The 20,945-nt window shown below is 33.1% G+C and overlaps 3 protein-coding genes across 5 annotated transcripts; 2 read left to right on the forward strand and 1 right to left on the reverse strand.

Moving 5' to 3' along the window:
- The first annotated feature begins 1,165 nt into the window (after window positions 1-1,165).
- On the forward strand, window positions 1,166-10,840 carry LOC110654453 (phototropin-1). Of its 2 annotated transcripts, none has more exons than XM_058148291.1 (24): window positions 1,166-1,762; window positions 2,510-3,218; window positions 3,304-3,486; window positions 4,547-4,638; window positions 5,224-5,500; window positions 5,620-5,845; window positions 5,939-6,009; window positions 6,345-6,451; window positions 6,692-6,741; window positions 6,859-6,963; window positions 7,082-7,141; window positions 7,220-7,309; window positions 7,514-7,590; window positions 7,842-7,926; window positions 8,085-8,165; window positions 8,344-8,447; window positions 8,753-8,802; window positions 9,049-9,155; window positions 9,270-9,395; window positions 9,787-9,838; window positions 9,964-10,076; window positions 10,168-10,308; window positions 10,381-10,486; window positions 10,574-10,840. In XM_058148291.1, the coding sequence occupies exons 2-23, from the start codon at window positions 2,512-2,514 to the stop codon at window positions 10,480-10,482; spliced, it is 3,006 nt and encodes a 1,001-aa protein (XP_058004274.1). In that variant the 5' UTR covers window positions 1,166-1,762; window positions 2,510-2,511; the 3' UTR covers window positions 10,483-10,486; window positions 10,574-10,840. The 2 variants fall into 2 exon arrangements, with proteins under 2 accessions (XP_058004274.1, XP_058004275.1); XM_058148292.1 differs by having other exon boundaries at window positions 1,204-1,780.
- A 3,714-nt stretch (window positions 10,841-14,554) lies between these two features.
- Window positions 14,555-18,353, forward strand: LOC110654450 (BTB/POZ domain-containing protein At5g60050). 2 transcript variants are annotated; one of them, XM_021810443.2, is made up of 3 exons: window positions 14,555-15,388; window positions 16,438-17,393; window positions 17,672-18,353. In XM_021810443.2, the coding sequence occupies exons 1-2, from the start codon at window positions 14,807-14,809 to the stop codon at window positions 17,389-17,391; spliced, it is 1,536 nt and encodes a 511-aa protein (XP_021666135.2). In that variant the 5' UTR covers window positions 14,555-14,806; the 3' UTR covers window positions 17,392-17,393; window positions 17,672-18,353. The 2 variants fall into 2 exon arrangements, with proteins under 2 accessions (XP_021666135.2, XP_021666134.2); XM_021810442.2 differs by lacking the exon at window positions 17,672-18,353 and having other exon boundaries at window positions 16,438-17,614.
- On the reverse strand, window positions 18,232-19,597 carry LOC110654451 (chitinase 2-like). Its single transcript, XM_021810444.2, has one exon. It carries the CDS (start codon window positions 19,462-19,464, stop codon window positions 18,421-18,423), a length of 1,044 nt encoding a protein of 347 aa, XP_021666136.2. The 5' UTR covers window positions 19,465-19,597; the 3' UTR covers window positions 18,232-18,420.
- Between the last annotated feature and the right edge of the window lie 1,348 nt (window positions 19,598-20,945).

Below are 20,945 nucleotides of genomic sequence, written 5' to 3' on the forward strand. Positions count from 1 at the left end.
ATATATAGTTAGGAATGACAATGATGTAAAACTCGAATCCGATATGAGTATTAAATTTCAAATCTAAACCCCTCGCTAACCTGATTATATACTATTTAAATTCGTTTTATTAGGGTTCGGTTGGGTTAGGACTCAAAAAAATTTAACCTGTTGCCATATCTGTATATAATGAAATTCACTTATTAAATATATGAGTCTCATATATTTATATATTAAATCAATAATAAACCGAGTTTTAATAAAAATTTCTCGTGAATTTGAGTATCTTCTATCAATACTTGCGTGGTAATTTTGATAATTTTGATAATGCATAATAAAGCATGAAGGGTGCGCCATAAACATGAATATTTAATTTTTGAGATATATTAAAAATTATGAATCAATTTTTTTATTTTTTAAAATAAAATAAATTAATTTTTGAAATTTGATTTAGATTAATAAAATAATTTTTTTATCTAAATTAACTGTTAATTACCAGCTAAATGAGAAAATACTTTTAACCTATTTTTTAATTTAAATTTAACAAAATAACCATTCCATCCAATTTTTATATTTAAATAATTATATAATTTACTTTTAAATATAATATATATTATATCTAAAAATACAAATTTTTATTAATATAATCCTTGTCTTTTTTAAAAATAATTTTATTGTGTGTATAAAAATATGAGTGTGATAAGAAATATTTAAAATTTAGAGAATTAACATAATTTTATCGTAATTATATTAAAATTAATGTAATTGGCATTATAGAAAAATTTAATGCCATTAGACCATTTTCCTACAAAATTATACAAGTAAAAGTTATCAAATTGGTGCAATTTATAAATTTAGTTAATATATTATTTATATATAAGATTATTATTTTTTTTTATAAATCATGAAAATTAATGCAATAAAATTATTTCGACCCTCTTATTTTTAATATGCATTTTTTTTCATGAATTTATAAATTATAAACACTGATAAAAAATACATTTATAGTACAATGAAAATATTTTAGCACAACTATTTATATTCTAAACACAATATATGTATATATTGTATTTTAAATATAAAGTATATAATTATTTAAAAATAAAAGGGACTATTTTGTTAACAAAATAAAATTTGATAGACTTAATTATTTTAAATTGAGTGAGTGAGCATGACTTCTCAGCTGAATGTAATCAAATGGATGCACAGAAGACATACTCTGTTTGATATATGAGATTATCCCCCAAAATTTTTGCCACTAGTGAAGACACAGAAACAGAAGCAGCATTGTCTGCAAAGATCACGGTCTGTAGAGCCTGAAACACCCAACGTGGAGATAAGATACACACACACACACACACACTCATCACCTCTCCAATATCTTCTTCTTATAATTCTGCTTCGGTTTTTGTTGCTTTTCTTGTTGCCAACCCATTTCCAGAGCTGAGAGTTTCATCATGACATAGGGATAGGAGATGGTGCCATGTGAATTTTATGGGTAGAGGCATGGAAGATTTCCAAACCTTTTTCGACAATCATTCTTTAATGCTTTCTTCCTTTTTGGGCTAGTCTTTCTTGCAATCAAAAGTACTTTGTGTTCCATATCTTCTCGTTTCTTTCTGCTCCCTCTCTTTCTTTCTCTCTCTCTCTTCAAGGTGTACATATAATTAAGCCTTCAGGTTCAGTTTTGTTTCTGTCAACTTCCTTCCATTAAAGGCTTCCTTTTGCAGACCAGAAGATAACTCCTGAATCAGCATAAGACAACGGCTAGCTTCACTCTGAGGTATATCTTGATTCACAGGTACTTTCCTTCATTGAATTCTGTTTCTTTTTCTTATTTTAAAAACTCGAAATCTCGAATTCTCCATAATTCAGTATCACCGAGTTAAAAGCTTATCTGGAGTTATGTTTCTCTTGGCTCATACCTTAATCATGAAGTTTCATCTTTTTGAATTTTAATCCTTAATCTACTCAAAACTATGTATATTTATCATTTTTACTTATTATTTTCTTTTCTAAATGTAATTTTTGTGGTTCTAAATTTCTATGATATGCAGAACTGAAAACTTTTGTTTCTGTTATGTTGTGTACTGTTATCACTCACTCTCATGGTCATGGGCAATAAAGAGCTGTGTGTGCAGCTTTAATTAATTATAGTGACCTACCTAACCATTTGACAGAGTCGGCCGAAGACATATTACTTGCCTGATAGAGTTAAAGTTGGGTTAAGTGGGAATACTTTTATGGACCAAAATGCCCTTAAATGATATGAGGTGGTCACAGCTGCTCAAAGTCCTAACCTTCACGCCCCTCCATAATGCATCCATTGACTTCTATATGTTTCCTGCTCAATCCTCACCACATATTCAGTGTTCCAAAATATCATCCTCTGTGTGTGCCAGTCCAGTTCATATCACCGTCCCAGTGTGTTCACTGAAAGTGAAACTTACATGTTGTGTCAAGCCAGACTATATATATATGTGTGTGGGTGTTCATGCTACATTGTTGTATTTATTTGTATTATGTGCAGATATGGAGCCAACTGGAAACTCACCCAACAAGCAGTCATCATCTGTGATGCCTCCCTTGCAGAGGGACTCTCGTGGATCACTTGAAGTATTCAATCCTTCCTCTACCTATTCGACCCGACCCACTAACCCAGCCTTTGGCTCCAACCCCACTTGGCAAAGTTGGGTTGTTGAGCAGCCACATGACAACCCAAAATTTGAACCATATTCCAATTTATCTTCCAAGTCAGATCGAACCGAAGAAATCACATCATGGATGGCTCTCAAAGACTCTACCCCACCACCTTCACTGCCATTATTTTCGTCACCATCTGACCATGACGAAAAATCAACCCCAAAATTATCTGGGGAAGTGGGTCTGGCAGCAAAAAGGGCGGCCGAGTGGGGCTTAGTGCTGGAAACCGACACTGAAACGGGTAAACCGCAAAGGGTTGGGGTGAGGACTTCGGGAGGGGATGAAAACAAAACGGGTACTTCTCGGAGAAATTCGAATAATTCGGTTCGGAGTTCCGGAGACTTATCAGATGATGGAGGGAAAGATTATAAAGGAATTCCAAGAATATCTGAAGACATCAAAGATGCATTATCCTCCTTCCAACAAACATTTGTGGTATCAGATGCTACAAAGCCAGACTACCCAATAATGTATGCAAGTGCTGGCTTCTTTAAAATGACAGGATATACCTCTAAGGAAGTCATAGGCAGGAATTGGTAATATTATTATCGCTATTTGATTTATGGTCGACGATAAACTTTAACAGAAAGGGTATTTTGTTAACAGAAACATGTTTTGCAGTCGGTTTTTACAGGGTGCTGGTACGGACCCAGAAGATGTAGCTAAAATAAGGGAGGCCCTACGGGCAGGGAATAGTTACTGTGGGAGACTGCTGAATTATAAGAAAGATGGGACGCCATTTTGGAACCTGCTTACTATTGCTCCTATCAAGGACGAATCTGGGAAAGTCCTTAAATATATTGGGTTAGTTTCTTAATTTACTCAAAGAATTATACCATAAATTGGGTAAATTATTATCAGCTCCCTGTAGTTTATTAAAGTTAACTATTTAGTCCCTTTTTTTAAAAAATTAATTAAAAGGTCCTTATATTTTGTAAAACCAAAGTCTTCAGTCCTTTTGTTAGATTTTTGTCAAAGAAAATGTTAGTCAACTTGTTTTCGCTTTGATCAGGGAGATTAAGTAATATGGATAGTTAAAATTAGAGAGACTAAACGGTGTAAATATTCAAGGCTAAAGCATGTTGACTGACATTTTTTTGTCAGTATGGCTAAAGAGGTTAATTTTATGAAATATAGAAATGTTTTAATTGGGTTTTAAAAAAATAGAGACCAAATAGTTAATTTCACAAAATATAGAGCCTGATAATAATTTACCCAAATAATTTTTTATGTGACAACAATGAAAAAATATGACAAATTACAACATCAATGGTGGGACACTTGGAAATTAATTTGGTTTTAGGAGCCATTAGTTTGATCTTTTCAAAATGATTGATTCTTTGATGGAACTTACAGACAGGATCATCCCAAGAACTACTAAAAATTTTCTAACTTAATTCACCTATTGCTTTTTCTTATTTCATCACTTATTTTTATGAATTTATGCACAACTTAAAAGCATATATAAACATATGATTGCAAAAAGAAAACACTGATGAATATCATGTGATTAACAATCCAGCAATCTTGGTGTTAGTGATCAGATACATATGTCCTAAAACACACCGCATGAAAAAGCTGATCACACCAAGAAATGCCCCATTGTCCCACATCAAGCAAATAGTTTTAACTTTTTTGCCAACTGGGTTACCCACATCCTTTGTCACTTGCTAAAAGATTCAATGCCTTGATACAGATGGTCTGTGGACCTTGACTCCTTAACATGTGGTATGAACATATAGGCAAGAACAGGAATATTTTTACAATGAATTATTATTTGGAATTAGGAATATGTCACAATAAGGAAATCAATTTTTATCTTTTGTTTTATTTATTTTCTTTTCTTTGTCTGCTCATTTGGCAGAATGCAGGTGGAGGTTAGCAAGCATACTGAGGGGTCCAAGGATAAGACATTGCGTCCTAATGGATTGTCTGAATCTTTGATCCGATATGATGGTACTATGTATATCATAGTTTATTCTTTTCCATGATTATTGATTGGGCTTATAGTCTGTTACTGTCTATTTCTCGTTCTGTTACTCCAGGATTTTTTATAGGTTGCATGAATAGACCTATTTATCTTTTCAGGTTAAAAGTAAGGTTTAAATAGAGACCTCATAAATATTTCAGTTTTACTAAACCAAAGCCCATCATTAACAGGTTATCTTTAGTGCAGGCAGCCAAGAGTTTGAATATAATTTATGCATGATTGATAAATAATAATAGCTCTAAGTATAGGTTGATGATTATTTGAACAAAGAGAGAAGAAAAAAATTGCAAGCCTTGTTAGCATTGATCAAGAAATGTGGCATCTATATTGATTTGAACCTAGATTGAATTATCTGAACCATTCAACCAAATTAACAAGAATGGTACTCTTCCAGAATAGTCTATTTTGGTCGTCCGTTTGATAGCGGAAAAGAAGAATTCAGTTTCAGAACATTTTGATTCTGTTAAATTTCTTGATGTTTCTTGGTTGTTGATGTATATTGGTGAAAATTATTGCAAATACATGCAATACATAATCTTTCGCTTCTGCAGCACGACAAAGGGAGATGGCTACAAGTTCAGTAACTGAACTTGTTCAAGCAGTGAAGAGACCTCGTTCGCTTAGTGAATCTACTAGTCGCCCCTTGATGAGAAAATCTGAAGGTGGTGGAGAAGAAGAAAGAAAAGGAGCTATGGCATGGAGAAACTCAGACAATGTACCTTCTTCAAGTAGACGGAGTTCACTTGGTGGAACTCGTAGCTCAATGCAGTGTATCAGCGAGTTGCCAGAGAAGAAACAAAGAAAATCTATCCGCCTCTCTTTCATGGGGTATAGCTTCTTCTTTCAACTCCCTTCTATATCTATAAAAGCAGGCATACATTTTATTTTCAATCATTTCACTTAACATGCTTCTATTTGACATGCATTAAATTGTCTTTGCTGTTTAGGCTCATGAGGAAAAGCACACAATCCAAAGATGAGAGCTTCGATGATGCCGTTCTTTTCAACGATGATGATGATGAGGAGATGAGTGATGATGATTCAAGGGATGATAGTGTTGATGACAAAGAAAGGAAGAAGGAAATGAGAAAGGGTATCGATCTAGCTACAACGCTTGAACGTATAGAGAAAAACTTTGTCATTACTGATCCGAGGCTGCCAGATAATCCCATTGTCAGAACTCTACTTGGTCATTTAATCTATTTGCTTTAAAATTGACGTTGGAGGAATAAGAATGTATAATGTTTTTGATTGATTAAATTTCAGATATTTGCCTCTGATAGCTTCTTAGAACTGACAGAGTACAGTCGTGAAGAAATCTTGGGAAGAAATTGCAGGTAACCTGCAGAGTTCATGCAACTACGATGGCTTTGTATTTCCCTGAATCCACTGATACTTTTAGCCTAATTGACTAAATCTACACTCAAGTTTATTTTTAATATGGTGTTAAATATTAAGGGTTTTATTTATGCTTTCTGGTTGAAAAAAATTGGTTCAGATAATTTATTAGTGAATTCAGTAGATCTTGTGAATATCTGGCATCAATATCCCTGAATCTGTTTGCACGAGACATGAAAGAGAAAGACATTTTGTGTAGTAAACATTCTTTAAAGATCATAAAAACTCAGGGATGCAATTAATCCTTTGAAATCTTTTTGATGCTTGGATGTAGATTTTTGCAAGGGCCTGAAACTGATCCAGCTACTGTGAGGAAAATAAGAGAGGCAATTGATAGCCAGACAGATGTTACTGTGCAGCTTATTAACTACACTAAGAGTGGTATGCTTACTTATGAATTATTATGAATTTTGTGTGGAATTTCATAGTTAATATCCTAATCAAATTATAATAGACGATTGGATATATTTCTAAGTTGCTCATAGCAGTTTGTAACTGTGTACATTCTGAGCCTAATTCATGGGGAATAACATAAAACATTTAATGGTATTTGTGGAAGGTGGAAACTTATTCAGTTTTCATTCCCCTTAAGTTAATTAACTCCTTTTGCACTTAATCCAGGCAAGAAGTTCTGGAACCTGTTCCACCTGCAGCCTATGCGTGATCAGAAGGTAATATGCCTATTCAAATCTCTCAGTTTGGTTATGTGACTTCTATCCTAGGCAGATGATCAAATTTTTCCATAAAAAGGAAAATTTTCCTTATGAATTTTAGCTTTTTGTGAACAGGGAGAAGTACAGTATTTTATTGGAGTACAACTAGATGGCAGCGAGCATGTTGAGCCTCGCACCAACCGTATTGCAGAGCAAACTGCACAAGAGAGTGAAAATTTGGTCTAAGTTCCCACCTTATTTTAGCTTCTTTTGAAACTGACTTCCCCAGTTATGGTTGAGATACATATAGCACCCCAAGTAGTTTTTGCTAAGGTGTTGATTTGATGTCCCCTATCAGGTGAAACAAACTGCAGAAAATGTTGATGAAGCAGTGAGAGAACTTCCAGATGCCAATTTGGTAAATGCCTGAATACCAGTAAATATTTTTAGAAGTCTTTTTGTGATATCATTGTGACAACAGTATTTCTTTCTGCAGAAACCAGAAGATTTGTGGGCAAACCATTCAAAGGTTGTTATTCCAAAGCCTCATAGGAAGGATACCCCCTCTTGGAAAGCAATTCAAACGGTATTAATCTTTCAGTGTTTCTGATGCTTCTCCTGGAAAGCTTCATAGGTGGTTTGATATTTGTGATCTTACTGCATCAGCATTATAAGTCCTAAAAATATCTTTCTGATATTTCTAAATGACCATAATCATTAAAAGAATTTGTTCTCCAATGGACTTGTTTTTCCTGTTTAATCTCATTGGTTCATATACATAACCCTGCAGATCTTAGACAATGGAGAACAAATAGGACTGAAACATTTTAGGCCAATAAAACCCTTGGGTTCTGGTGACACTGGCAGGTTTGTCTTTCTTCTTTTTCCTGTATCCTTTTTCAGTTTTGTGTATCTGAAACAATGTAAATCACAATCAAGTAATTTTGGATTTTTCTGTAGAACTGATTCAAATTTGCGGAAAACGTGGCATTGGTTTTATTCCAATGCAGTGGTAACAAAGAATATAGAATGCATCTGAGAATTTTTCAATAACCCTCCATTTCTTATATTTTACCGTCTCTTAGATATTCTATCTGACTTGTCAATTGGCATGACAGTGTGCATTTGGTAGAATTGTGTGGAACTGGTCAGTTTTTTGCCATGAAAGCTATGGATAAGAATGTTATGCTCAACCGCAATAAGGTATAAGAATTGAGTTATCATAACTTCATCTATTCTCTCCGATGGTCTTATTGATAACTTAGAACAATCAATTAGAATATGATTACGAAGTGTAAGGATTAGATAGTTATTGGATAATCCAAATTTAGATTTCACATGACTTCTTCTCTTTGATGCAGGTGCATAGAGCTTGTGCAGAGAGAGAAATTCTTGATATGTTGGATCACCCTTTCCTGCCTGCATTATATGCTTCATTTCAGGTTAGATACTGGCATCAGCTAGGTTGATAGTGGATGCTATTAATCAAGAATCTGTAGTCTTTGCAATGTGAAGACAAGTTTAGATGCTTGGTTCTGTGATTGTTTCCAATTCTGAAGTTACTCTCATTGACTTGAAATATTTACAGGCTTCAAATTCTAATGTTCTCTTACTTTTCAGACCAAAACACATATTTGTCTGATAACTGATTACTTCCCTGGTGGAGAGCTCTTCATGCTTCTGGACAGACAACCAACAAAAGTACTGAAGGAGGATGCTGTGAGGTAAAGGAAGTGCATAATAACAAAATGTTAAAAGGTTCACTATGAAGAGTGAAAAAATAAAAAGAATATTAATAGTTACAATAAGGTTTTCGTTTTAATTCTTTTTTCAAGTTGTTCTTTAATTCAAGTTTTTCTGATATCCACCATTCTTTGGATTTGGTCCTACAAAATGTGATTCTGATCCTGTTAAAGGACAAATTATTTTCAAAAATATTTTTGGTCTCTGTATGAGGGATCTAGTTAGTCCTTCGACTCATATGTCATGACCTTCCTACATCCCTGACATAAATGTTGGATCATTGCAGATTTTATGCTGCAGAGGTAGTTGTTGCATTGGAGTACCTTCACTGTCAAGGTAGAAATTGAGTTAAATTATCAATCTGTTATTTAATTAAATGATGATTTGTGTATTTTTTTTGCTCTACCAATTGATGATTCAAATCCGTACTCTTTAATAACAAGGGTCTAGTAAAGGAAATTTTTTCTATTTAATACTTGCTACTGAATTATGCATTTTGCTATTTAATATTTGCTATTTTAATAACAAGTGAATATAATGAACTGATTTCTTTATTGAGTCTTTCTATTGTTTTTCTCGCAGGGATAATATACAGGGATTTAAAGCCTGAAAACGTTTTACTTCAGAGTAATGGACATGTGTCCTTAACAGATTTTGATCTATCATGTTTGACATCATGCAAACCACAGGTATTTCATCTATCTTACCTCTATTTTTCTGTTGGAATCTTCTTTTCCTCTAATTGGAGTTTGTATTAAGTCAATAATGACTCAAAATGCAACAAATTTGTTTTTCTCTTGCAGCTTTTGATTCCAAGTATAAATGAAAAGAAAAAGCGCCATAAACGTCAGCAGCAACCTCCAGTATTTATGGCTGAACCCATCAGAGCTTCAAATTCTTTTGTTGGCACTGAAGAGTATATAGCCCCGGTTCGTTTTATTTCAATCTGCCTATTCTGTAAATAATCCTTAGTCATCCAAGCAGCAAAGTGATTGCATGTATCATTATCTGACAATATACACCTAGAGGTTCACCTACTGGCTAAGAGTCATTCATCTGTCAATCTTTAAGTATATAATAGAAATTCCAAATTCAAGATTTTCATATTCCAAGTTGGTCTGAGCCATGCTGAAGGTGATAATTCTTGATCGAGTTAAAAAAAAATGCCAAACATAATTTTGGAAGGTTCAAATTTAAAACTTTCCAGCCACCCTCATTTTTCATTTTTTCTTCTTGGGGTTAAGCTGCATGTATCTTCTCATGACTTTGCTTCTTCAATTTCGTTTAGTGATTCTAAATTTCCATTATATTCTTTATCAGGAAATTATAACTGGGGCAGGCCATACCAGTGCAGTGGACTGGTGGGCTCTTGGTAATCACTTTTATCTTCTGATCTTTTCTGAATTGGCTTGGCATCATTTATGCATCAATTGAGTGTGAAGTTGACAAAATTGCCTAATAGCTTTTCTGCTTGTCTTCATATTCTTTCTCCTTCAGGTGTCCTTCTATACGAAATGCTTTATGGATATACACCATTTAGGGGAAAGACAAGGCAAAAAACATTTGCTAATATTCTTCGCAAAGATCTTAAATTTCCAAGGAGTAAACAGGTGACATTCTCTTTCTCTCACTCTGCATCTATTCATGTACACCAATACCTTAAAGTCAATGTAGGATGTTAATTAATCTTGATGGGTGCAGGTTAGTCTCAATGCAAAACAGTTAATGTACAGGTTGTTGCACAGAGATCCCAAGGAAAGATTAGGTTCATACGAAGGAGCAAATGAGATTAAGAGGCATCCATTCTTCAAGGGTATCAATTGGGCTTTAGTTCGCTGCTTGGTGAGAATAATTCCATTCCTACTTCGTTCCTTTGGATTTGCTTAGTTACTGACATATTTATCATTGTAACAGAATCCCCCTGAGCTTGATGCTCCTCTTTTCGAGATTGAAGCAGAAAAGGAAGAGAAAGTCGTTGATCCTGACCTCCTCGATTTACAAACCAATGTTTTCTGAAGAGGTAACTTTCTTTTGTTTATTGTTTACGTAACAAAACTTCAGTCTTTGGATAATATTCTTAAATGTAGTTTCACGTTCTCTGCTGCAGAATTTTTTATTTTTTAAGGATGTCAGATGCATTGCATTTGGGAGAAGACACTGATAGGCTCTGAGGATCATCTAATTTGTCCTGTAAATGATGTTCTGATTGCTTTTGCTTGTGTTTGACCTCTGGAATGGAGGCAGGAAACTGAGGTTTCTGTTGGTGCCTTGTTTAATAATATGCATGTTTGCTGTAATGTTCTGTAATCCATGTCTATTAGTACTTGGAATTTTTGGTATTTGAATTAATTTATTTAACATCTTTTCTCTCTTCTTTTTAGTCTCTCATGTGGGTCCCTAGATATGAGAATCCAATCCTTCACTTTGGAGGGTTTTAAAAAGGGCTAATTTCAAGAATGTACAAGTAGGACTGTGCACAGTTTTCGGAGTCTTGAATTGACAAGAATCGTATTGAACTGAACTTGTTTTGATGCTTTGATTCGGTTTTAGTTTTTCACTAAAAATCGAATCAAAATTATATCGAAATCGAATGGAACCGTATCGAACCTAGAATCAATGTTATATATGTATTTTTTTTTATAATTGTTTAGATGTATTGTACACTTTCAATATAATTATATATATTATATATATATATATGTATAATTATAAACTAAATACAATATAATATTATATTTTGTTTCTCTAATTTTTTATAATAATTTTAGTTATAAATATATTAAATTATTTTATAATTTTTAATTATAAGTGTACTATTATACTATATATATGCTCAATTTATAATGAATAAATAGCTAAAAGGTATATTATATAATATATTTTTACTATTATATTATGTAATATATCTAATATTAAATTATATATGAACCGTATAGGTAAAAATTTTATAATTTAAAAATAATTAAAAGATATATTATATGATATATTATGTACTTTAGTATTAATTCAAATGTGACTTTTCATAGAAATAATGATATAAAATTATTTTAAGAACTGAGAATTAAATCAAAACCGTATTAAGCCGAATAGGAACCTAAGAATCGAAAACCGTATCGAATCGAAGCCAAAATAATAAAAAACTGAACCGAAACTGTATCAAAATTTCAATTCAATTCTAATTCCTAAACAAACCCTAAACCGAAATCAAAACTGCACACCTACAATGTAGTATAGCACATTATTATTCGATAAATTGATATCTTATGGTTTAACGCGATTACATTGTCCTTGGATCCATTAACAAAATATTGACATAGCAATACATGCTAATGCATATGATATATGACATTTTAACCGTATGATACCTCATAGTACTCTTTTGATAAAATTGAAACTTTTTTTACATAAAATTTAAGTGGTGTTTGGATTAAAAGTTTGAGGTAGCCGATGGAAGTTTCATATTCAATAATTACTTCGAACCCATTTGGTAAATGTACCGAACAATTACTATTCAGCTGATATATTTCTTGAATTGCTGCATTTCAAAAAGCTATTTAAGGTGAAAAATTTACTTTATCCTCTCTCGTAATATATTTCTATATTATTAGGAATGTATATTACTCATATTTTCTTATATTATTTAATTTTTATTTATCTATTTTAATAATAAAATAAATATAATATAGCAAATAAAAAGCTATATATTTAGTTGAATAATAAAATAAATGATATGATATAATAAATTAATAATTATATATTTATTTTAATGTATATATATATTACATACCAACATTAGCGGTTGACAAAATTTTATCAAATATTTAATATAAATCAGTATCATTAATTATCAGTTATCAACTAATAGAAATAACTATCGGTATTAATTATAAGCTATATCCAATAGTTAAAAGGCCCTTGATGCCATAGCAATTAGATGTTGAAATAACCCAATGAGTGTTACCTTATACCTACAAGAATTAATTGTGTGGCCCCAAAAGTTGCCCACAATATAATTACACTTGTTTGCAGCTGTTATGGACAATTTCCGAACTTAAAATGAAATGGGGTATTTGGGTTTCTTATAGAAAATAATCTTCTGGTGTTCATTCCATTAAATATATAACATCATATGCTATATTAGGTCTAGCATAGCATGAGCAAGTCATTTCAGGCAATTCAAGAAGGATATAATTAAATGATCAAAATATTATAAATTTAATATATTTTATAAAATCAATTAAATAAATAAAATATAAAAATTGTACTGGTTTGGGACACTAATATGATTAGCGTTTTTTGCTTTGGGACGCTAATATGATTAGCGTGTTTCTACTTTGGGACGCTGCATGGGGTGCATGGCGGAGAGGCGCTTTGGGACGCTACTTATAGTAGCGTTTTGCTCGCTGGGACGCTACTGGCATGGTGCTGTCGTGGGGACACTATTCAAAATAGCGTCCTCACGTAAAAACGCTATTTTGAATAGCGTTTTTACGTGAGGACGCTATTTTGAATAGCGTTTTCTTTGGCACGCTATTTTAAATAGCATTTATGTGTTGGGACGCTATTTTTATCAACGTTTTTTGCTTTCCTCACCCCTTTCCCGTAATTTTCCAAAATTCTACCCCGTTTCAGTATATTATTTTTTAAATTGCCCATGTACGGTCAATTGCCCTACCTTATACCTACAAGAATTAATTGTGTGGCCCCAAAAGTTGCCCACAATATAATTACACTTGTTTGCAGCTGTTATGGACAATTTCCGAACTTAAAATGAAATGGGGTATTTGGGTTTCTTATAGAAAATAATCTTCTGGTGTTCATTCCATTAAATATATAAGATCATATGCTATATTAGGTCTAGCATAGCATGAGCAAGTCATTTCAGGCAATTCAAGAAGGATAGGATCTGCCATTTGCCATTACCAATATCCCCATTCCCTCATGCCTCCCTTGTAAGAAGCAATCATGTACTTGTAAACAGTTAGTCAAAATAAAACAGACCACAAAATTAAGGGATAGATAGATCCTAGATGCTGGTTCGAGCAGCAGAAGCAAACATTGGTAAGTCATATCCATGACACTTTCATAAGAGTGCACACCAATGGCACTCACATGCCCCATTCCCATTAGCCCAATATGCCAATTCTGTCTATTCAGTTGTTTCATCCATGTCCAAGGAAATAATTCCCACACCAGCAACCTCTAGGATGTTGATGGCAGTATTAATTATAAGGGTAGATAAGGTTTTATTTTTATTATTTTTTTTTCTATTTGTTCGATAAGAGAGAAGAGTGAGAAGGAAAAAGTTAGATCAAGATTACTTTAGTCATAATATTAACTATTTTAGTAGTTATTAATTATTTAATAATTATCAATTATTTTATTAGTCATTAGTTATTAAATATTGACTGATAGTAGTTAATTATTTATATAATAATTTAAAGTAAAAATATTTAATAAAAATAATTATTAGATTAGCCGTTAAATATTAAAATAGTAGTAAATAATGATATTATTTTATTAATTTTAATCAAAATACTCACTCAACCTTTAAATATTAATATAAATATTATATTATCAAATAATAAAAAAATAATATTTATTAAATATTATTTTAAAAGCTGTCATCAAGTAAATTTTTTTAAGTAATATGATATGATTTAAAAAATGATTATATAACTAACTTCAATTAATTTAAAATTAATTATATAACTAACTTCAATTAATTTAAAATTAAGGTTTAGTTGTTGTGATATAAATTTTCTAATCTTAAAGTTATAATTTAATATGAAAATTTTACAATAATTTCAACTTTACTCTATGGAGTATCCTTCAAGAACAAAATTCCTTCTAATTTTTTTAATGATAAGATATATTTGATTTTGAGTGACATTTGATAGGGACAAAATACACCAAATCAAAGATTAATAATTTATTTATTTTTCTGTTTAGGGTTTGTTGTACCAGCTAATTTCCATGATTATCAACATTATTCAGTGGCAGAGAGTCACGTGACTGCACGTGCAAGCAAAAATAATAGCGTTCTCTTTTCTTCCAATAAACCGTTTTTTTAGGTTTGTAAAGAAACGCCATAATAATTGCCATCAGTAGGCAGCACTAGTGCGCTGTTGTTCGACAGCGGATCCAAAGCCCTCGCCTTTCTGCTTTCTTTCTTGGATTCTTCCTCTTTCTATTGCCTAAAACATTTTCGCGGAAAAACCCATTTGCTCATTTTCCCGGGAAAAGATTCCGAGTAGTAGAGGGTTCCTGCATTTGGTTGATACTCATCTCACTAGCATCTCTCTTTCTATGCTCTTAACGCGAGTTGAATTGAATTGAAATGACAGCATCAAGAGAAGTGTCAACGATGATAAAGCAAGGGTTTATCTCAGACCCAACACTTTCTTTTTCACCTTCAAGAGCTTCCTCAACTGCAACACTCTCTAGGGTTTTAAACTCTCCTAACTCAAAAACCGTACTCTCTCCACCCCACTTCAACTCCAATGAGTCGACTCAACCGCCAACTCGCCCGGGTCACCACCCAACTCTGTTTCAAATGATGTCTGAGGAGCAAGCCCTTGAACAGAACCGCCAAAGATCCCAATCAAAAGTATCAAAAATATTAAAAGAATTTGACAATTTGAATAATTGTGGGTTGGGATTGGGTGATGTGAGGCTTACTGTGATTGGGAGAGATGGGTATAGGGTTTCATTTGATGCGCATAAGTGGGTTTTGATAGAGAAAAGTGGATTCTTCAGGGAGAAGTTACGAGACAGAGAGAAGGGAGTTATGCATACAGTGGAGATAAGTGAGTGTGATGATGTAGAGGTGTACCTGGAGACTCTGGTATTGATGTATTGTGATGATTTGAAGAAGAGATTGATGGGTGAGGAGGTCTATAAAGTCTTGGCATTGCTTAAGGTATGATGCATTATATAACATCTATGTTTATGTATGGCCATGTGTGATTTTCGGTATCCTTTTTTTTTTTTTTTTTTTAATTATCTGTCTTCCTCTGGTCTACTTGGATTGGTTTTTTATGCGTGCCATAAGGTACTGTTTGCTTGCTTTGAAATGTTCTATGTATTCTTTGGATAGCAGAAGGAGAATGAAGTTGCAAGTTGATGTTTTATGTTTTGTTGTTGTATATGTTGTTATTATGCTAATTATATTGAGTTATATTTTTGTCTTTTTGTCTTTTGTGTTGGGATTAATGCATTATCATGTCGTCCAGTTCCTCTGTACATGTTTTTGGTTGCCAAGAAGGATGTTGAGGAAAATGGGATAAAATGCACTTAAGAGAAAACCTAAACATTCTCATTGGAAGAATGAAAACAGTCTGTGTTGAGTGGAAGAGAGGTAGATTGGGGACGGAGAGTTTTGTCTTTGGGTTTCAATTGATGGATAGAACATCGATTTGATCACATTATTTTAACATTTGAAGGATAGAACATGGATAGAACCAAAAATTATGTGTTTTGATTTCTATTGTTTTGGTTTCATGGAAAATTTGTTTTCCGGGTGCTACACTTCAGTAGTGGCATACAATGTGATTTTGTTGTCATGATATTAGTGGGTTTAGCTACTAGAAGAATGTAGTTCAAGTGGACTTATAATTTCAAACCTTCTTGTTCTATTTCTTGTTTTGGACAATAGAAAAGCCCTTCTTTGGAGGAAATGATAATACTTTTTGGCTTAGCAGTATTGAATCTGTCATTGTTGACAACTTGTGCAACATAAGAGGTGCAAATTATAATAACATTTTTGTTTTATCCGGGTGATTTCTAAAAAAAGCAAGACAAAAGTAGTTAAGAAAATAAAATAAAATATCTTCTGTTTCTTCATTTTTACCTTGGTCCTTCAAATTGCTCTCTTATCATTTAAATATGAAATGATTTATTTTTCTTGTTGGTTTTTCATGCTAGGTTTTACTGTAGTGAAGTATTCATAATATCATTGCTTGGTTGTAGGTATCTGCAGCTATCATGTTTGATGCAGGGATTATGTCATGCTTAGAATACTTGGAAGCTGTACCATGGTCTGAGGATGAAGAGGAAAAGGTCATCTTTCATCTTAGTCAACTTCAGCTTCATGACTCAGCAACTGAAGTTCTCCAAAGAGTGTCAACCGAACTATCTACTTCTCCTAGAGCTGATGACATCTTCCTGAAATTGCTGAATGGTGTTCTACAAGCCAAAGATGACAAGGCTCGTCGAGAGATGAAAACTGTAATTTCTAGGTTATTTAGAGAAGATTCATCAGATCATGATAATAGGCTTGATGTTTCTAAAGATACACTTTATTCTCTCTGCCATGGATGTCTCAGTTCGCTTGTCCTATGCTTATCTGAGGCTACATGCATGGATGATACCAGGCATGACCGAGGTGGTTTAATGAGTGAAATAGCTCGAGAAGCTGAAAATTTGCAGTGGATTGTTGATATTTTAATTGATAAACAAGCAGCAGATGAGTTCGTGAAATTATGGGCAGATCAGAAGGAGCTTGCAGTTCTCCATTCAAAGATTCCTACCATTTACCGACATGAAATCAGCAAGATTACTGCACAACTATGCATTGCCATTGGGAGAGGACAAATCTTGGTACCAAAAGAAACTCGGTTTTCCTTGTTGTCAACCTGGTTGGAAGCTCTTTATGAAGACTTTGGATGGATAAGGAGGGCTTGTAAATCTGTTGATAAGAAACTAGTTGAGGATGGACTAGGGCGGACAATTCTTACCTTACCATTGCTGCAACAACAGGCTATTATGCTGAAATGGTTTGATCGATTCCTTAACAAGGGGGATGACTGCCCCAATATTCAAAGAGCATTTGAGGTTTGGTGGAGAAGAGCTTTTATCAGACAATATGCGGGTGAACAGGATAATTCCCAGTTGCAAATAACAGTTTGTGATTATCCGAACTGAAGGTACACCAAGTCATATAAAGTCCAAACCACATGTACATATTTAGTAATATTCTTTTCCATTCAACTTTCTAATACTTTCAGTCAATCCCTATGAATATGCAATTTTTTTCTCTGGAATGTTGGAAGCATTGTAATGAGAAGGATCTAGTCATAGCAACATTGAGAAATAAAAGAATTTGTATGACATCTATGCATGAATACTAAAGAATGTCATCTCTGAAGTCCTTGGATGAAACAATTAGTCTTGCACTACCAATCTAACGAAAATTATGTTGTAGGATTGGAGCAGTGCTCTAGTCTCTCAAGTCCTTTCATAATGAGATGGATTCTGCATACAAACCTAGTTATTGCCCAGGTTGCACTGGATGTTTAGATGTGAGAAAAGCTATATGCAGCACACTAATGGAAGGGCTCACTCTGGATATTTGGAGGTTGGTGATGAATGGCTACAGTCTCCGCTGCAGACATCATGGAGAATTGCATACGTTTTGCACACAGAAGCAGCTCATAATCCAATCCAATACAATATAGAAGAAGAGCAACAGAACATAGTTGAACACAAAGCAGATGATATAAATTTATGCAAGGATTCATCAGACAAGGAAATGACAATAACATTCTGAGTGGCCTATATTCTTGATGTAAGGCTGCTTCTTGTAGACCGCGTCTTCTGGTTTATTTGGCCTGTTCTGCATCTTTGATCAACACTGCTGCTGCAGAGAATCATAAAGCAACCAAACCAAAATCATAATAATAATAATAACAATAATAATAGTAGTAACTTACGCAAACTACAGATGCATATACTGTAAAAATTTATTATTATTGGGCTATTATTTCAGTGGTTGAAAGGATAAATTTCACATCTATGTAGAAATGTATCATGAAAATACTGTTATTGAACTATTAGCTCAATAGTTGAATTCCTATTTGTTAATACAGAAGCTCAGGATTCAAATGTGTTAACACAGCTATGGAATAATCATTAAGAAAATTCTCCTATTGAAGAATGGAGAGAGAGATCAGATCATTTTGAGTTGGCCAAAAAGTTCTGTGACCGCTTTTCATAAGGAAAACCATCCTTCTTGGAGTCATCTGCAGACCATATGAAAATGCCATGAAGCTTGTTGATTCTTCTAAGACTAATGCAAGCATCAAAGAATCCATTCTGAGGAGACAGACCTCCGCTTTCATCTGTTCCAAAGCTCACCAACACCTTTCCACCTCCATAATTAGAGTTCTGAATCTCAAAATATTTCAAGAACTGAGAAACGCTTGTCCCTTTGGGATATGCATAGAACTGAAAGTTTACATAGTCAATAAGGTGTCCATATTTCTTCCACAGGGCCAAGTAATGAGGTTGCACGGTAGCATTATCATATGGTGCTATTGATGCAAATGATACTATTCTTTGTTGTTTTAGATAGAAGATAAGCCTCCCAATGCATTCAGCAAATGTATCAGGATCTGTGCTGAAGTGTTCGTAGTCAATATCAATACCATCCAAGCTATAATTGCTTGCTATATCTGATATTGAATGAATAGCATTACTAACCCAAGAATTGATCGATTTTGGATTGAAGTACACAAACTGGTCGTTTATGGTGTCACCTCCAAGACTCATAGCCACCTTGACATTTCCATGGTGGGCTTTAAAGGAGGAAACAGCCGAAGGAGTAAGGTTGTCCGTGTCCCAATACACACTGAAGTATCCGTTGGTTGGGGAAGGATTGGATGAAGAAGTATTATAGTCAATGGCAAAAGACAGGATGTAGTGAATCTCGATATTGGGATTAACAGGTACATCTGAAAACCTGACACCCTTTCCTTCGGCTCCAATGTATTCCCTAAAGAGCCTAGAATTTGTTGGGGTTGCTTGGGATAATGAAAATGAGGTGACAAGAACTAGGAGGATAGGAAATATTGCAGCCATGGTTGTCAGAAATTGAGCAGAAAATACCTTTCCTGGGTAGGAATTTATAGAATGGATGATGATTACTTTGAAGTCTTTGTTTACCAAGTAGTTTTTTTTTTTTTTTGCAGGTATCTGATTCTTGTTTTTGCAGTCCATTACAATATTTTATGCAGAGTTGATATTCTAAAGAAGAGGTAGACTGAATGATACATTTGAATATTTAGTTTAATTCATGAAAACAAAGAATCTATTCCTGTGCATCTCTTTGTATTTTTGGCTCATAGCAGAATCACCTACTTTGCAATTTGTTTACAAAGATCATTTTATTTATTTTTGGCAGTTCATGCTCTGTGAGTTTGTGACTGTAGCATCCAAATCAGATGTATTTATTGGATTTGTGGTTATCTGTTATCTGTTTCTTGTTGATCATATCAGCTATCAGATCATTGAATTCTTTGTTGGGATTTCATCATATGGTGGAAATGCAAACCAAATTCAGCTAGCTCGAAAATTTTCTATAACCATTTCATTTAACCATTTTGCTTGTAAGGAGACAGGATCATAGGAACTCAATCATGATACTTAAACAAAGATCAGCAGTAATCTAATGATCTTTTAGCATTTTCCAGTGAACCAAACAGGTAAATACACTATATTATTCCAGGATCATTGAGGCAGGGCCAAATATTGTCTGATGGATTTGACTCGGCAGATTCCAAGTCCTGTGAATAATGCCAAGGAATAAAGACAAAGCGGCCGGAGGCATATGAGAGGCACATAAAATACTATCTGAATTATGCCTGCATTAATTTATACTTCCAAGTTTGAACAACATAATATACTATGTGAATTTATCCTCAGCCTGCACTGCATCTAACAGGAGAATTCACATTCTAAGAGAAAGAGACAAAAACACATGCAAGATGAAGCCAAATACTAATTTGTCAACTAAACCAAAAAGTGTTGGGCTAGTTTGGTAATTTCATTTCTACATAATATATCTAAAATCTAAGGAATATGCATTAAATTAAGGCTCCATTTGTTTCATGTAAAATATTATTTTACGTTTTCCAGCGTTTAGGGTATTTAGGAATTTTTTTTCAAAAAAGGATTTTTTATTCATTTTTTAGATTTTAATGATCTTATTAAAATGTAAAAATACTTTATATATATATATATATCATTAATTTAATATTATAACAAAATAATGAAAAATATTTTTATGAATTTTTATAAATATATATTTTCCACATACTAGTTATTTTTCGTGAAACAAATGGAGTTTAAAACTTTTTAAAAAATTGTTTTCTTTTACTTGTGTGGCATTTTATATTTTCTATTTTTCTTAATCATAATCAGAATGACTTTGTAGACACCATATTTTTATTCGGGTTATTAATTTTTTTTTAATTAAATCTCGTTTGTAATCCAATTTTAATTTAATCTTGATTTCAGCTTTAACATTTCAGTCTTAAAAGTTAATCGGATTTAGATTGTATTTTCAATTCCAATTTTAACACAAATTTCATCAAATTCTAATTTGAATTTGAATTTTAAATTTTCAATTTCAATCAAATTTTGTTTTTAATTTTAATCTCAATTATCATCTTAATTTTCAATTTTTGAATTTTAAGATC

Source organism: Hevea brasiliensis, chromosome 6, assembly GCF_030052815.1.
Source record: "Hevea brasiliensis isolate MT/VB/25A 57/8 chromosome 6, ASM3005281v1, whole genome shotgun sequence".
Classification (NCBI taxonomy): Eukaryota; Viridiplantae; Streptophyta; class Magnoliopsida; order Malpighiales; family Euphorbiaceae; genus Hevea; species Hevea brasiliensis.

Coding starts and splice junctions, on each gene's coding strand:
- LOC110654451 (XM_021810444.2), bottom strand. CDS start 19,464: ATGGACTGCAAAAACAAGAATCAGATACCTGCAAAAAAAAAAAAAAAC.
- LOC110654450 (XM_021810443.2), top strand. CDS start 14,807: ATGACAGCATCAAGAGAAGTGTCAACGATGATAAAGCAAGGGTTTATC. Junction 15,389..16,437: donor AAGTCTTGGCATTGCTTAAG/GTATGATGCATT, acceptor GCTTGGTTGTAG/GTATCTGCAGCTATCATGTT.
- LOC110654453 (XM_058148291.1), top strand. CDS start 2,512: ATGGAGCCAACTGGAAACTCACCCAACAAGCAGTCATCATCTGTGATG. Junction 5,501..5,619: donor ATCCGCCTCTCTTTCATGGG/GTATAGCTTCTT, acceptor TTTGCTGTTTAG/GCTCATGAGGAAAAGCACAC. Junction 5,846..5,938: donor GGCTGCCAGATAATCCCATT/GTCAGAACTCTA, acceptor ATTAAATTTCAG/ATATTTGCCTCTGATAGCTT.